Here is a 17,385-nt window from a genome sequence, read left to right on the forward strand (position 1 = left end):
GGAATTATAGGCATGAGCCTTGTACCCTGCTATAACATATACTATATTGAATCCTACATTGATGATACAAATGTCAAAAGCAATATATTTGTACTCCTGTCTAGAGGAACATCTACATTCTGTTTAAAATGGAAACTATTGATATTTATAAGCTGCTATTTATACAACAAAATATAATTAATTTACATGGATTTGAGGGTACATATAAGTAGGTGAAATAGATTTGCACAAATTACATACAAGAATATTCTTAGTTAATATTAATATAGTTGAAAATCATAAAAAATGAACATAGGTACATGAAAAAATTAAATCACTCTAAAACATACCAACAGTTATTTACCAGAGTGATAAACTATCTAAATATGTAAAATACGGCCACCTATTCTGCACAAGATTTGCATTATCATTTTTTAAAAATCTTTTTCTGGTGTCATTCAAATCCAACGAAATAACTGGTTGATATAATACTTTTCTCCAGTAATACAAAAAAATTATACTTAGAAGCTTGGTTTGGATTAGGAAAATACAGCAGAATAATCCGCCAAACATTTCTCTTACCCGAAACAGCCACTTTAACACAGGTATAGGACACTGGACATAATGGTAAGCTGAGGTAAGAAACCCCTGTGTTGTCAAAAAAATTTGATCTGTTTTTCCTGATCTGAAAGAAAAAAAGTAAAATCAATTATGACTATTATTCTCATGGTAAGACACTTCTACCACCACCACCACATCTGACATAATTATTCTCAATTCATGAAGGTAGACTCTCCTCCAAGATGAGTAGGAAAAGCATTTCATGGAACTAAGAATACACAAAGAAGCCAGGTGCTGGCGGCTCATGCTTGTTCCAGTTACTCAAGAGGCTGAGATCCAAGGATTGAAATTTTAAGAGTAGGGCCAAGAAAATCCATACATAAGATTCTTATCTCCAATGAACCACCAAAAAGCCAAAAGTGGAGCTATGGATCAAGCCTTGACTAAAAAAGTTAAGTAGTGCCCAGGCCGAGTTCAACCCCCAGTTCTGGCATAAAAAAAGAATACACAAAAAACTAACAGCAATATAAGGATTAAGAAATGGGGCTGGGATGTAGCTCAGTGGCAAAATGCTTGTCTAGCAAGTACAACATCCTGTTTCTGTGTTCAATCCCCAATACCAAAAAAGACCTACAAAGACACACAACACACACACACATGAAATGATATAGGTCATAATACAAGCTAGAATATTTCAGATTAATTTCTTTTTTCTTTTCTTTCTTTTTTTTTTTTTTTGGCCAGTCCTGGGGCTTGAACTCAGGGCCTGAGCACTGTCCTTGGACTTTTTCAACTCTACCACTTGAGCCTCAGCACCACTTCCGGCTCTTTTCTACGTATGTGGTACTGAGGAATTGAACCCGGGTCTTCATGCATGCTAGGCAAGTACTCTACCACTAGGCCAAACTTCCGGTCCTTGGTCTGAGCTTTTTTTAGAGTTATTTTCCATCTAGTAAAAGGCAAAATGTTTATTTTTTACTTACTTGAGAATAAGCTTTTCTACAGCACTTTGTCCAATAAAACCAGAGTCCCTTAAATCCAAGGTATACTGATTGAAAATTTTTCCAGAATTTAGGAAATTAAATATTTCTTCACCAGGATGATGATCAGGAATCGCATCAATTGTAACTGAAAATTTCTTTAGAAATTCCCTGAAATACAGAAAAAGTCATTAGTTAACTTGCATATTTTTTTTGTATTCAAAAGATGGGTGCAAGAAAATCTTGACATTCTCCTAATTGTCGAAGTTTGCTATCAGTATAAAAAGAAACAATAACCAGGAGAAAAGATGTAACTTGGCCCTACTATTTTCTTCTCAACAAATCCCAGGTATATTACTCACTATTAAAACTGCCATCAATGGCTTAATTATTTTACAAAACAAGACTACAAAATTGAAAACCTTACATGGTTTTAAATACATTATGCATATATTTGCACACATAAGCACATATGAAAACTGATGTACCTATGTTCTTCCAAGAGGCCATCCTCATCATCTGTACTGTCTTGATCACCAAATCTGATTGGAGATTTAATGCCCCGACCCTGCCTTATATCTTCTTGTAGTTGCTTCTGTAGTTCATCTAGCCTGAGAATTGAAAGAATGTCGTAAGAGTTTATTCTTAAAAACAAAACTTTAGTAGATATTAAAAGCAACACCAAGTATCCTATTTATCACAAATCTGTTATACTATCGGTCTAATCATGTATCTGAATACATTATGTTTACCAAAACACAGAAAGTCTATTCTGTGTAACAGGCTTTTATCTAGCTACCAGTATAGTATTAGAATAGTATACCACTACATGCAAGATTTAAGTATTTCTTTATGACCAGGACTTTAAGAATAACCTGTCCAAATCATTCAGAGCAGAAAAACAGCACAAATAATAACACTAATTTGATTATTCACTGTGTGTGCTTGCATGCGCACACATATCCATGCACGTACTAGTGCTTGAATTTAACTCCTCACACCCTCACTTAGCTATTGTTGTACCACTTGAGCTTTAGTTGAGCTATTTTGCTGGTTAACTGGAGATAAGATGCTGACTCCAAATCACAATCCTCAGATGTCAGCTTCCTGTGTAGCTAGCAATATGGGCATGAGCCACCAGCACCTATCAGCAATGTTCAAATTTTTAAAAAGCCATTCAAATTTTATGTTCCAGATCCCATGAATTAACAAAACATTATACTGTTTTTTTTTACGAGGCAATTTCCCTATTTTTTTTTTTTTTTTGCCAGTTCTGGCTTAAACTCAGGGCCTGAGCACTGTCCTTGGGCTTTCTCAAGGCTAAAGCTCTACCACTTGAGCTACAGAACTACTTTCGGCTTTTTTCTATGTATGTGGTACCAAGGAACCAAACACAGGTCTTCCTTCGTGCATGCTAGGCAAGCACTCTATCACTAGGCCAAACTCCCAGCCCCAGAAAAATTACTTTTAACCAAAAGGTCCAAAAAATTTCTATAGCTACCTGTTCATCAAGTTTAAGCTATGAATATGCCATCTTTTATGTAGTCAAGTAAATGTTACCTCAACTTACTTATTTTTGGTGGTACTGGGGTTTAAACTCAGAGCCTAAATTTGTTGGTCAAGTGCTGTTAGTCTGGTAAAGTTTTCTGGGCCAGTTTCACGGTTAGTTCTTGAATTGATAAGGAATACATTTCTCTTATTAGCAAAAAGTCTGCAACTAGTCACAAATATCTTTCTTTTTTTTTTTTTTTTTTTGTTCTAGTCCTCGGGCTTGAACTCTGCTGTCCCTGAGATTTTTTTGCTCAAAGCTAATATTCTACCACTTAAGCCTCTGGGTTTTTCTTAGGAGAAGAAGGTATAGTTAATTGGAGATAAGAGTCTTATGAACTTTGCTACTCCGACTGTTTTTTTGTTTCCTTTTTGCCAGTCCAGGGGCTTGAACTCAGGGCCTGAGCACTGTCCTTGGGCTTTCTCAAGGCTAGAGCTCTACCACTTGAGCCACAGCACCACTTTAGGCTTAAGAATTGAACCTGGGACTTCATGCATGCCGGATAAGCACTCTACCCCTACGCCAAACTCCCGGCCCTTGGACTGCTTTTCAGCAATTCTCAGATCTTGGCCTCCTGAATAGCTAAGATATGATCCACCAGCACCCAGCCCTTTGATATTTAATTACAGGGAAATCCAAAAATGCATCTGAATTAGAGAATCACTGTCAGATTAAAAAAAAGGGTCTGTTGTGTTCACTAAAAAATGAAAAATTTTGGCCAGGTGCCTGTGATACAAAGTGGCCATTTATAGATGAATAAACAAATGTGGTATATTCATAAAACATGGAATAATAAAATTTCAAAAGGAAGAAAATTATGAAACAGTCTTTGCCATGAGTACAAATTGAAGACATTATACTGTGTGAAATAATCCTGTCATAAAAGAACAAAAACTGTATGATCATATTGATATGAAGTGCCTAGATTAATCAACTTCATAGAAACACAAAGCTTCCCGGAGCAGCAGGGAAGAACGGGAAGTTACTCTTTAATGGAAAGGAATATGAGAAAATGACGAAGTTCTGCAGCTGGATGAGGGTGATGGACGTACAATACAAATGCACTGAATTTCTGAATTTAGTTTATACTTAAAATATATTCTATTCCTGATTTTTTTGAGGGGGGTAAGTCTTCAGGCTTGAATCCAGGGCCTGGGCATTGTTCTTGGGTTTTCTCAAGGATAGAGCTCTACCACTTGAGCTACAGCACCATTTCCAGCTTTTTCTGTGTATATTGTACTGAGGAATTGAACATAGGGCTTCGTGTATGCTAGGCCAGCACTCTATCACTAGCCACACTCCTGGCCCCTAAATTATGTTTTATTCCTGATTTTGATCAACAATTTCAGTTACTGGATACTAGTTCTGGTAAACACAGAACTCTGTGATTAATGCAAAACACAGAATACTATAAAATATCTGGGATTTTTGGGTCCAGCTTATAAACAAGGAGAATACAGTTGACAATTATAACACAATTTACAACTATTTCAACAGTATTTACATAAAAAACATACAAATTTCTCATGTTTTTTCCTCATTTTTTCAGCATATGTCTTGAATTCTAAGATGTATGTTAAAAGCCAGCCAAAGAAACAAGCAGTATGTTAAAATTTTAGTAACCAACCTTTGTGTATCTTCCATTTCCTTTACAAGACGCTCTAAAGTATTCGTGTAAGTTCCACTATGAACAGGCTCCTAAAACAAGAAAAAAAATTGAAAAATAATTTGTAACCAAATCTCAGAAGAACTGAGATGTGTTTTAAGTTATTCAGAGTGCTAAAGACTAGCTTCTATTTCAGAAACCTGGGCCAAGATATATCTTAAAGGAGAACTTTCACCATCATGCTTTAAATCTATTTTGTACTGCAGGCAATTTGATTTTACTGTCTACTAAGAAAGACACTACTTACAAAACTCTGTTAGCTTACAATCTGATTGCAAAAACCCAAAGGCTCTGTGCCTACCCTATCTTTACTCCTAAACTCTAAAATAAAGTTTCCAATTCTTAGGTGTTACTATGAACAGTAACACCCTCCCCACCAAATTTTTAAAGACACCTTAGAATTTAGCTTACTCCCAAGATAGAATGAAGCACTTTATAAATAAAACTGCACACCACAATTAACAACATTTCTACACTCTACCTTCATTTACAGCAGTGGTCTCCAAAGCAGGGGGTGTGCAAGGTGATCCATTGGGGTGCAGGAAGAAAATAATAGAACTTCTATTTATATGGAACTTCTATAGAAACTCCAGTAGAACTTAGTCTATAGTAACTTCTATATAACTCTATAGAAAATACTCATAAATATTTCCTTTTCCTTTTAAATTTTGTTTTTGCATATACTTTAGAAAGTACACAATATTATAGTGGTACATGTATATAATCTATAAGTATACATATATATTGGGTACATGCTCAAAAATTTTTTATTAAAAAAAAGTGTGATCAAGAAAGTTTGGAGACCACTGATTTACAGTAATAAAACTAAAGATAAGGGAAAGTAATTTACCAAGTAAGAATTATTCCAGGTTCAGTCTAATAATGAGGTGTAATAAATCCTAAATTTAAAAAAAAATTTTAACAATCTATCCTTTCACTAGTGAATCCATTTTTTTTTTTACTCTACAAGTAACAAAACAACAAAAAGCCATAAAATGTCTTACTGTGTAGTCTGATGACTGAGATCTAAGCCCCTTGGGAAGAGGAGGCTTTTCTGAAGTTGTAGGAGTCTGGTTGAAGTTCAAAGCCATTATTTCTTCCAGTGATTTTAATGTTTCCTCTTCCTCATCACTGTCTAGATTGTAACCTAAACTTTCTTCATCACTATCAAAATCACCCCTGAATTTTCTTTTCTGTGCACTGCTACCTGCACTGAAATTTCCTGAACTCTCTTTATCTGAAGGGGCTATAACTGAAGGTACTGGAGGACCTGGGACACATGGCAGAACTTCCAAAGCGGCTGGGGGAGACTTTGCAGGAGTGCTAGATTCTGCATGCAAAGATCCCCCAGAAATTTTCCCTGACGAGACATTAGAGTTAGCCTTATTAGTCTTTTCTCTGTGTTCCTTGTGCTTGGATGATTCTGTAGAATGCCCAGAACATTCTTTAGATGAGGAGCGATCTTTCTCTTTTTTAGGACCTTGAGTGCAATTTTTAGCGTCTAATGGGACTCGAGAGGAACCAGCATTTGGAACATGAGAAAGTAAAGGCAGAAATTTTGTCTCTTCTTTTGATGTCAGAGAGTTAGCAGTTTTATTCTTCTGAAGGTTGCTAGATTTTTTCATTGTAGATTTTTCCTGAGGTAAAGGTAAGTGGGGTTTCTGTATCTTAGTCTCTTTGGTACTTGTCACACGATTTTGGTCACTATTCCTAGAAGAATGGTGGCCAGAATGTGAAGGTGCCAAGTTTGCAGAAGAGCTGGGTTCCTTTGACATATCTTCCAAGTGTAGCACATCACCCGGTATCAGTGCAATATGTCTTACAAATGTCTTCTGATGTCTATCAGGACGCTTCTCAAGGAAGGACTCTTTTGCTTTAGGCATCAGAGATTCTCTTGTGCTTTTCAGATCTGAGTCCATGGAGTTCCTTTTTCTTTTGTCAGAAAATTTATTCTGCTTAGAGCCTGTTAAAATTTAATTTTTGTCAGATTAGTGAAAAGTTCTAAAAACGTAGGCTGATACTTTTTTTGCCATGTATGATGAAAGAGAACATTGTCATTTATCAAATGATGAATTGTAGCAGCCCAGAAATTTAAAGCTACTGATAAACACTCATTTTCATTCTGAAGTTAAAGATACTAATCTCTAAAACATTAACAAATGCATATTCATATCAATGAAAAGATTCCAAAGGTATTTCTCCTCTAAGTATTTTTTTTTCTTTCTCTTTTATTCAGTGTCAGTTCTGGGACTTGAACTCAGGGTCTGAGACCTGTCTCTGATTTTTGTGCTCAAGGCTACTGCTCTACCATTTGAGCCACAGCTCTAGTTCCCTGGAAAAAGTAGATATTCTTTTTTTTTTTTTTTTTTTTTTGGTGGATCATGAGGCTTGAACTTGGCCTGGGTGCTATTTCTGAGCTCTTCAGCTCAAAGCTACGGATCTACTCTCCAGCCAAGCCCCATTTCCCATTTTCTAGAGGTTAACTGGACATAAGAGTCTCAGGTCCGGCCGGGAGTTTGGCCTAGTGGTTAAAGTGCTTGCCTAGCATGCATGAAGACCCGGGCTCGATTCCTCGGTACCACATACATAGAAAAAAGCTGGAAGTGGTGCTGAGGCTCAAGTGGTAGAGTTCTAGCCTTGAGAAAGTCCAAGGACAGTGCTCAGGCCCTGAGCTCAAGCCCAGGACTGGCAAAAAAAAAAAAAAAAAAAAAAGAGTCTCAGGTCCTTTTGTGCGCAGGCTGGCTTAGATATTCTTTTTAAGTTCAGGATTACCTTGTCCCTGAAATATAACACTTTTATATCTAAAAGTATAATATTATTTCTGTATATAAGAAAAATAGTTGAAGACAGTTAAATTAGAACTTCTATTTTAAAATCAATTGAGTGTAGTAATGCATGCTTGTACTACTTGCATTTGGGAAGCAGAAACAAGGAGTATCACAAAATTTGAGGCTAACTTGAATTATATAGATCAAGATCAGCCTGGCTGTAGAGTAATACCTTACCTCAAAAACCAACTAATCACTTCTAACTACAAAAATCTAGTCAGGTGTTGGTGGCTCACACCTGTAATCCTAGCTACACCGGAAGCTGAGATCTCAGGATCGTAATTTGAAGCCACCTGGGCAGGAAAAGTCCATGAAACCCTCAGGTCCAATTAACCATCCAAAATCCTGAAGTAGAGCAGTGGCTCAAATGGTTAGTCAAAGCATTTTAGTCTTGAGCAAAAAGGTCAGGGACAGTGCACAGGCCTTGAATTCAATCCCCATGACTGGCACAAAGAGGAAAAAAAGATCACCACTGCTGGGCATAGAGCTCAGTGGTACTCAGTGGAAGAGTGCTTGTCTAGCATGCATGCATGAAGGTTCTATGCCCTAGGTCTGATACAAGCACTGCAAAAATCAAACAAACAAATAAAAACCTACAACTATGTAACCACCATTATTCTCAAAATCAGTTTTCCCTAAATCATATTTCTGTATATGGACAGACATTTCCACTCTACAAAAATCCCCAAACAAGAACAATGTGGTGACAACTGTGTGTAATCTCAGTACTTAGGAGGCAGGAGGAATAAAAGTTTAAGGCCAGGTAGTGTGCTGGTGGTTCATGCCTGTAATCGTAGCTACTAAGAAGGCTGAAATCTAGAGGATTGTAGTTCAAAGCCAGCCCAGGCAGAAAAGTACACGGGACTCTATCTCCAGTTAACCTGCATAAAGCTGGTTGAAAAAAAATCTCTCAAGAGGCCGAGAGCATGGCCTAGTGGTAGAATGCTTACCTAGCGTGCATGGAGCCCTGGATTCAATTCCTTGGTACCACATACATAGAAAAAGCTGGAAGTGGTGCTGTGGCTCAAGTGATAGAGTACTAGCTTTGAGAAAGCCCAAAGACAGTGCTCAGGCCCTGGGTTCAAGCCAGGAGCTATCTAAGAGGTGGAGCACCAGCCATGAAAAAGCAAGATGAGTGAGCAGAATTCATGATCCTGGCAATGAAAAAAAGTTTGAGGTCTGTTTGGACTACAATAGTAGCACCATGTCTCAAAAAGAAAAAAAAAGGAAGCCAAGGAGGCCGGGGGCATGGTGGCTCATGCCTGTAATCCTAGATATTCAGGAGGCTGACACCTGAGGATAAAGGTTCAAGCCAAGACCCGCACAAAAAACCTGAGACTAATCTCCAATTAACCCCTAGCTAGAAAATGGGAGGCGGGGCTTGGCTCAAGGGTAGGGTGGTAGCCTTGAGCTGACGAGCTCAGGGACAGTGTTCAGGTTGAGTTCAAGCACTGTGACCCACAAAAGAAAGAAAGAAAAAGAGAGAGAGAGAGAGAGAGAGAGAGAGAGAGAGAGAGAGAGTGTTAAATCAGTAGAATAAGGTTTGTGTAGCATGCACAAGGCCCTAATTCCCTCCCATCAATAAAACAAAAATGAATAGAAAAAAGAAAACAAACTTTCAAAACCTACTTAAGAGTTAGGTAGCAGGGGCCAGGAGTTTGGCCTAGTGGTTAAAGTGCTTGCCTAGCATGCATGAAGACCCGGGTTCGATTCCTCGATACCACATACATAGAAAAAAGCCAGAAGTGGTGCTGAGGCTCAAGTGGTAGAACTCTAGCCTTGAGAAAGTCCAAGGACAGTGCTCAGGCCCTGAGCTCAAGCCCAGGACTGGCAAAAAAAAAAAAAAAAGAGTTAGGTAGCTGTTACTTGGGCAGCTTTATTAATATATTATCTGGGAATTTTAATTTATAAAATGTAATTAACCAATCAATTAATAAACAAATGACCCTCAAAGGTATCTCAGATATCTACAAACAACCTGAGCACTGCCCTTGGACTTTCTCAAGGCTAGAGCTCTACCACTTGAGCCTCAGCACCACTTCTGGCTTTTTTCTATGTATGTGGTAGTGAGGAAGTGGGCCGGGAGTTTGGCCTAGTGGTAGAGTGCTTGCCTAGCATGCACGCAGACTCAGGTTCGATTCCTCAGTACTACATACATAGAAAAAAGCCAGAAGTGGTGCTGAGACTCAAGTGGTAGAGCTCTAGCATAGGACTGGCCAAAAAAAAAAAAAAAAAAAGACTATTCTTGTTAAACCATTTTGCCAAACTCTGAATTCACAATAAGAGGTAAATTAAGGTGACACAATTCATCTGCAGAAAGGGAACTATGTACTTGAACACATTTATTTTTAAAAGCAGCATGTAAACTTAGCCTATGATCTTAGCAGTCCAGACAGAGGTAGGAGGATCATGAGTACAAGGCCAGTCTGAGCTACATTGGGAGATCCTGTCTCAAAAAAGAAGAACAAACTAAAACATGCAAACTTATTTAAGAGTTCATAAATTAAATTTTGATTCTACCTGAAGTAGGTTCCCACGAATCAGAAGATGATCTTTTTCTTGAGGGATGTCCATTTTCCTATCAGGAAGAGGAAAAAAGATTAGGAATATTGGGCAGTAAAGAACTTGTTCTATTTTTGCTTTTGTCAGTCCTAGGGCTTGTTCTAAGAGCCTGAGCACTGTCCTTGAGCTTTCTCAAGGCTAGAACTCTATACCACTTGAGCTACACTTGAGGCTTTTTCTATGTATATGTGGTACACGAGGAATCGAACCCAGGTTTTTGTGCATACTAGGCAAGCACTCTACCACTAGGCCAAACACGCGATTCAAGAAGTTGAACTTTTCTTTGTAACATTTAAGTACAGATTCCTAGATTGTAAAGCAAGGGTCTATATTTAGGGGTAAAGTTTAAGTTCTAAAATAAAACTATTTTTTAAAAAAGACAGTATCTGATTATGTAGCCCAGCCTGGAAGTGCTGGTAATAACGATGGGATTACAAAGTTTAGCATTTAACTTCCTTCCCCTAAAGGGAAGAGATTCCCCCTCCCCCCCACTCCTGAGGTTTGAACTCTGGGCTTGAATATGGTCTCTGAGCTTCTCAGGTACAAGGTTATGCTCTATCACTTCTGGTTTCTGGTGGTTAACTGGAGATAAGTCTCATATACTTTCCTGGCTGGGCTGGCTTTGAACCACAATTCTCAGGATTACAGGTGTAAGTCACAAGTGCCTGGCTAAGAGAGATCTTTTTATGCTCATCTAGTTTATTTTTTATTTTATTATTTTATTTTATTTTTTTTTTGCCAGTCCTGGGGCTTGAACTCAGAGACTAGGAACTGTACTTGGACTTTCTCAAGGCTAGTATTCTACCATTTGGGACACAGTACCACTTCTGGCTTTTTTCTATGATACCAAGAAATTGAACCCAGAGCTTCATGCATGCTAGGTAGCGTTCTACCACTAGGCCCCTAGTTTATGTTTTATAAAGAAAAATGTAATGCCTATATTTGCACAATTTTCTAAGTTGTTATCTAAGTCTCCAAGGCACACTCAATTAAAATTTATATATAAATTAGTAATTATGAGATTGTCCATTCTATTTCCACTTAGCAGGTCAGAATATTTGCCAAAAGAACTGCTGATAAAAGATTTTTTGTTGTTGGTTGTGGGACTTATTCTGGGTCTAGGTATTGTCCCTAAGCTCTTCAGCTCAAAGCTACTGCCCTACCCCTTGAGCCATAGCCCTACCTCCCATTTTCTAATAATTAATTGGAGTTAAGAGTTTCACTTTCTTTAGTGCCAGAGCTGGCTTTGAACCACGATCCTCAGATCTCAGCCTCCTGAGTAGCTAGGATTATAGCAGTGGGTCATGGGGCTTGAACTCTGGGCCTGAGTGCTGTCCCTGAACTCTTCAGCTCAAGGCTACTGCCCTACCCTTGAGCAAAGCCCCACTTCTTGTTTTCTAGAGGTTAAATGGAGATGACTCTCAGGTTCTTTTGTACCTGGGCATGTCTTTGAACCTTGATCCTCAGATCTCAGCCCTCTGAGTAGCTAGGATTACAAGCAAGGGCTACCATGCTCAGCTCTGATAAAGATTTTAGAGGGTTGGGCTCTAGTTCAGTGACAAAATACTTGCCTAGTAAGTGCAATGTCCTGGATTTAATCCCCAGTGCCAAGAAAGAAGACAAGCTGGGCACCGGTGGCTCACACCTGTAACCCCCGATATTCAGGAGATTAACATCTGAGGAACACTGCTCAAAAACACAGGCAGGAAAGTCTCCATGAGACTCTTATCTCCAATTAACTTATCAAAAACTGGAAAGTGGAACTGGCTCAAAGTGCAACAACTTGCTAGCCTTGAGCAAAAGCTCAGGAACAGTGCCTAGCCTGAGTTTAAATAAACAAAAACAACCTGTAACACTAGCTACTCAGGAGGTTAACAGGTAAGGATCATGGTTTGAAGCCAGTCAAGGTAAGAAAGTTTATGCGACTCTTACCTCTAATGACCTGAAAAAAGCTGAAAGTGGAACCAAGGTAGACAAGTGGTAGAGTGCTACCTTTGAGCAAAAGGACTCAGGGACTGTGCCCAGACTGTGAATTAAGTCCAGGACTGGCACAAAAACCAGCCCAACATGGGCCAGAAGTTGGGCCTAATGGTAGAGTGTCTGCCTAGCATGCACAAAGACCAGGGTTCAATTCCTCAGTACCACATATATAGAAAAAGCCAGAAATGGTGCTGTGGCTCAAGTGATAGAGCTCTAGCCTCGAGAAGGCCCAAGTAGTACTCAAGCCCTGAGTTCAAGCCCCAGGACTGGCAAAAACAAAAACAAAAAACCTAACACCTCATTCCTTTTCTGAAAAAATTCAGGTCAATAAATATTTCTGAATTCAATGAAGGGTAGTTGGAGGAATCCTAATGAAACCAGCTTTTGTACACAACTTGTACATCAGTATTTTCCTTAACATACCAATATGATGCAGCAATTATTACTTTTAGTATTCTACAAATGACATAGCAATGGTAAAACTAGCACAGCAAAAATTACTGTACATACCAGGTTTGAAAGATTGCTCTTTCCAGGTATGACATCACTCTGTTTACTTTGTTCCTGCCTTGGTTTACATTTTCTTTCTACATTAGAAGATTTTAAGGAAAGACTGCTTGTTTCTGAGAAAGAGTTTTCTGAGTTGACTCTCTGCTCCAGCTGTTCCTTTCTTAACTTCTTTAGTTCTCGTTCTTTGCAGTAAGAAGCTAGTGATGATTGGAACTTAGCTCCCAGTGGGCTTTCTCCTGGGTGGTGTCTGGATAGGCTGCTCCTGCTACTAACACCTCTGGGGCTGTTCTTAAAGATGTCAGCCTCTGTGACTGTGGTTTGCTTTTTGGAGTCTGCACTAGTCTTGCACCGATCTCTATCATTCTTCTCCCTGCTATTTTCATGTATGAACAGGGATTTCCTTCGTTCTGGAGATCGATGATGTTTTTTCTTCAGTGCCTTCATGTCTTTTGACAAATGATACGAAGGAACATAGATATTTGTTCCTTTGGATAAATATTTGGAGGCTAGTGACACACAAGGCCGACGTGACTCATGCACACCAGGATCTTTACGGTGCTCCTTAACACCTTTCATGAAAGCTTCTAAAATAGGGCTTTTTTCAGACGACACCTTTTTGAGTTTAGATTTTTTTGGTGAGGATAATTTCCTTTCAAATTGCTCTGTTCCAGATATAGGCAATCTACTTCCTTCATATTTGATGTTTGATTTTTGTGGTGAATCCAACATATGTCTGTCTAAAAATAGCCAATTAAAACATAACAAACTTTGTTATTAAAAATAAGCCACTGCCTCATACTAATACTTAATCATCAATGTTTAAAATACTATATTAAAACCACAAAAAATTCAAGCCAGTATTTGCACAGTGATACACTTGGGAAGTATCAAGACATGGTTTATTTGGCAATAGCTTTAGTTTTATAAACCCTTCTTTTTGTACATTACATTCCTTTGCTATATCCCTATGGCTCTGCTTAAAAGTTACTATAATAGAGAATCAAGAGAGTATTGATTACAGGAAATGATATTTTACATGTAAGACTACATTCACTAGCAAAGACTGTTTTGAATTGAAACTATCCTTATAAAATTAAATACACATTTTTCATTAAAATAGTTCACTTACAATTTTGAAAACTGTTGAATCAAACAAAATTTAGATATGGTATGAAGTTGAATCCATCTCTCTTGGTCTCTGAAACAGTCCCCCCCACTCCTCCCAAAAAGTATTAGCAGTATGCATACCTTGTTTTGAAGCTCGTTTGAAGAAATCTATAATTGACTGCTTCCTGAAAATAAAAGCATAGCTAATATGGTATCACATAAACAATAAGACCCCAATAATTCAGATTAAGTGGAAAGAAAACATATAGAGTACAGGTTGGATTTCACTATATAGTTTAATACAGCACACACAACGGCAAGTATGCTTTGTTAAGCTGTATAAGTGTTAAGGACATAATTCATTATTTTCTGTAAGTTTTAGAAAACAACATGAGGAAGTAGCGCTGTGGCTCAAGGAATATGGCAGTAGCCTTGAGCTGAAGAGCTCAAGGGGACAGGGCCCATGTCCAGAGTTCAAGCCCCACAACTGACAAAAAAAAAATGACATGAAATCTAGAGTAGTAAAATGTAAAGACTGAAGTGTGAATCCAGGGCATTGATAAAGAGTGCTTGTTGAAATGCTTAGCTATATGAAAGAATGGAAAATGTTGATAGTCATCTGATACAGTTATTTCCAGTGATTGGTACAAAATAACATATAGAAACTTGCCAAATGGAGATTAAAAAGCGGAGCAAAATGTAGACTTTCAGAATGTAACAGATGACAGGATGTATGAGCAATCTGGCTGATTTGGGGAGGCAGCTGAAATGTGCTTTAGTACAAAATAACATATAGAAACTTGCAGAATGGAGATTATAAAAGTGGAGTAAAATGTAGACTCTCAGAATGTAACAGATTACAGGAGTATGAGCAATCTGGCTGACTTGGGGAGGCAGCTGAAGAGGAATGTGCTAGGAAGAGGCAGAAAATGAAGTACTAAACTCATATTACTAAGATGTTCATTTAAGTAATAGTAGAAATTGGAATGAGCTTTAACTGGTATTTCAGATTTTTAAAAAAAATGTAACAATCCTTAAGATTTTTACAAAACAACACACCACCCAGGAAAAATGAGAACAACAACAAATAAGGAGACATGAAAAGTTAATGAATTTTTTCAAAATGCTTAGCTTTTTGAAGGGTATCTGTATCCTAAATGGGCACAAAACAAAATAGAACAGAATTACCAAAAGTAATAATTGTATTTGTTCATACAGAGTTGTCAGGTATAAAACAGGGGCTATATAGAGAGCAAAACTCATTTTGGGAGGGTAGGCTGTAGGATACCAATTTCTCTAAACATTTATCCACTATGAGACTGTAGAGTACTCAGTGACAACCTGAACAATCCAAATTCTAGGTAGAGCATCCCTATATCTGGTGAGTCTTTACTGGTTTACTGAGAGGTTACCATGTTTGCGATGTTGGCAGAAAATCTAAGTGGTTATGAGATTAATATGTGTGATAGGCTACCAAAAATATATACATTTGTTTACAGAAAATAAATTGAGCAAATAAACTCTACCATTGAGCAAAGTAAGAAGTGCTAGAGGGTCTGCTAAAGAGAAAGGTAATATCATTATTGGTGGAGAAAAATACTAAAGAACAAAAAAGCTAATTCAAAATGGGAGATTTTTACATAATGTAATAATATCTTTCTCAAAGTATTAAGATCTCAAGCTCCTTCTCAATACATCAGAAAGAGAAAAATGGCTTTGAGTAAAGCATCAGTAACCTGTAATGATAAAACTATGTATGTTTTCACTAGAGGTACTACTTTTCCTGTGTATACATTCTTGTATAGACAGCAATGTTCATTACTTATTTACAATTGCAAAAAGAAAAAATTTATTAGCTGAACAAACCATTGTATGAAACTTTTGGGGCCAAATGGTGTATCAGATTAAAGAACATATTGGATTTTAGAAAAAGGATGACAAAATTTCTTATGCATAGCCTCCAGTGGGGTTTGGTGCCGCAGCCTGTAATCAAGTATATTAGTATTTCTCCAACAAGGGTTACGGACATTCATACTTGGTGGAATAAAGATTATAAGCAATCTTCTATTAATTTTGGCTGCCAAATTAGATGTGGTGCCAAAACCTTTTTTCATAGCTTCCTGGCTTTCAGAATTAAGATGACTGTGGACCTGTACCACAATAGTAGAGCATAATAACTTCACTGTAAAACTTCTGTTACAAGCTTTTAAAATAAAAGACAGTACCCAAGTGGTAGAGAATTTAAACACGTTTTATTTTAGGAGGATGTGATTTGGTGAATTCATCTCATGACATAGCCCCCGCAAAGTCTGTACAAAACTGGTCTCTTGGAGAGGTAGAAAGTTACTGCAAGAGAAAACAATCACATTTCAAGTATGCATGTTCGTTTAAGTATGAATTACCGTGTACCCAAGACCACAGAGTAAGTCTTGGGGCTTCTCTCTCGCATCTTACATAATTTCACCTCTAAAAAAGAAATGGTTCATACTACCACATCACTCGGATCCTAACTGAACACGTAAGGAAATGATCTTAATATCCATCAAACAGGATGGGTCCCAGACCAAGTTCTCCCAACATGACAACAAAATCACGTTCCACCTGAAGGCAGGCTCTCCGTAGCCACTGGTGGTCAGTCGGTCACTAGACCCAGAGTAGCTCCCCAAATACACACACAAAAAGGAAAACTCCAACTCCCACAAGGACCCGCGCGGAGGCGGGACGAGCGCCTGCAGGCCCCGGAACGCAAAGGCCTGAGCTCGCGGAGGATGGCGGGAACTTAAGATCGGCGGTCCGCAGTCCTCCCTCATACCCTTGCCCCCGCGACCCTTGCCCCTTCTCAACCCCTCTGCACGGTACCTGTCCCCAGGGCTCTCTGTTCTCTTTCCCGAGGCAGCAGGGGTGGTACTACCGGGTCTCAGATGGCAGCGCGGGGGCGATGACCCCGGGGCTGGGGATGAGGGGAAACCTGGCCTAGCGGGCATGCAGCGCCTTGTCATGTCGGCGCCGCTGGCGACGGCGGCATGAGCTGTAGCTGGAGAAGCTGGGTGCGTGGTTGCCGTTTTGCTGCTGGGACTCGGGGACGCTGTCGGAGCAGAGGTGGGCGGCACCCCCTTCTCTCTTCATGGCGGTTCTCTCTTCGGAAGTGACTCCGGTGTGAGCGGGAAGGAACCTGAGAACCAGGGGGCGGGCCTTAACTGGAAAAGTCGGGCCCTGATTGGCTTGTACGGAGGTCATTCTGGTGGTGGCGCAATAGAAAGAGGCAACCCCGCGGGAGGAGGCCGGGTTTCGGGGGAAGGGGCGGGGAGGAGGAAAACTGCACTCCCCCGCCAGTCACGTGCGTCGAGGGCGCGCGCCTCCGCCGCGGGGACCCGTCGGCCTCGGCGGGTGCGGAGGGGGGGGATGGGGGAGAGGGAGGAGAAGGTGGGGCGTCGTGGGCACTGCGGCAGCTGGCGGCGTCGGGCGACACCCGGCCCCTCCAATGCTGGGGATGAGCTTTGCACCTCAAACCTGCCGCTCCCTCGATCAGAATGGCCAACCTTGGGCTCCGGTGTCGTGACTAAACCCCGCTGATCCCTAGTTGTGCATAAATTACGTCGTCACGGGAGGCCCAAGTGCCATAATGCTGTCACCATTTCCAGGGGGGTATATCCCAGTCTGAAA

At 39.4% G+C, this 17,385-nt stretch overlaps 1 protein-coding gene across 1 annotated transcript in view; it reads right to left on the bottom strand.

Annotated features, from left to right (window-relative positions):
• Slf2 (SMC5/6 complex localization factor 2) overlaps window positions 1–17,075 on the bottom strand; it is a 47,835-nt gene extending 30,760 nt beyond the window's left edge. Inside the window, exons 1-9 of the mRNA XM_090346066.1 lie at window positions 16,582–17,075; window positions 13,864–13,907; window positions 12,616–13,352; window positions 10,084–10,141; window positions 5,740–6,698; window positions 4,697–4,767; window positions 2,009–2,131; window positions 1,524–1,691; window positions 562–664 (exon numbers count right to left, since the gene is read on the bottom strand). Of these exons, the coding sequence (XP_090202192.1) occupies window positions 562–664; window positions 1,524–1,691; window positions 2,009–2,131; window positions 4,697–4,767; window positions 5,740–6,698; window positions 10,084–10,141; window positions 12,616–13,352; window positions 13,864–13,907; window positions 16,582–16,721 (2,403 nt within the window). The 5' untranslated portion in view covers window positions 16,722–17,075. The remainder of the gene's footprint in view (window positions 1–561; window positions 665–1,523; window positions 1,692–2,008; window positions 2,132–4,696; window positions 4,768–5,739; window positions 6,699–10,083; window positions 10,142–12,615; window positions 13,353–13,863; window positions 13,908–16,581) is intronic.
• Between the last annotated feature and the right edge of the window lie 310 nt (window positions 17,076–17,385).

Source organism: Megascapheus bottae, chromosome 15 (genome assembly GCF_031878675.1).
Source record: "Megascapheus bottae isolate mThoBot1 chromosome 15, mThoBot2.hap1, whole genome shotgun sequence".
Lineage (NCBI taxonomy): Eukaryota > Metazoa > Chordata > Mammalia > Rodentia > Geomyidae > Megascapheus > Megascapheus bottae.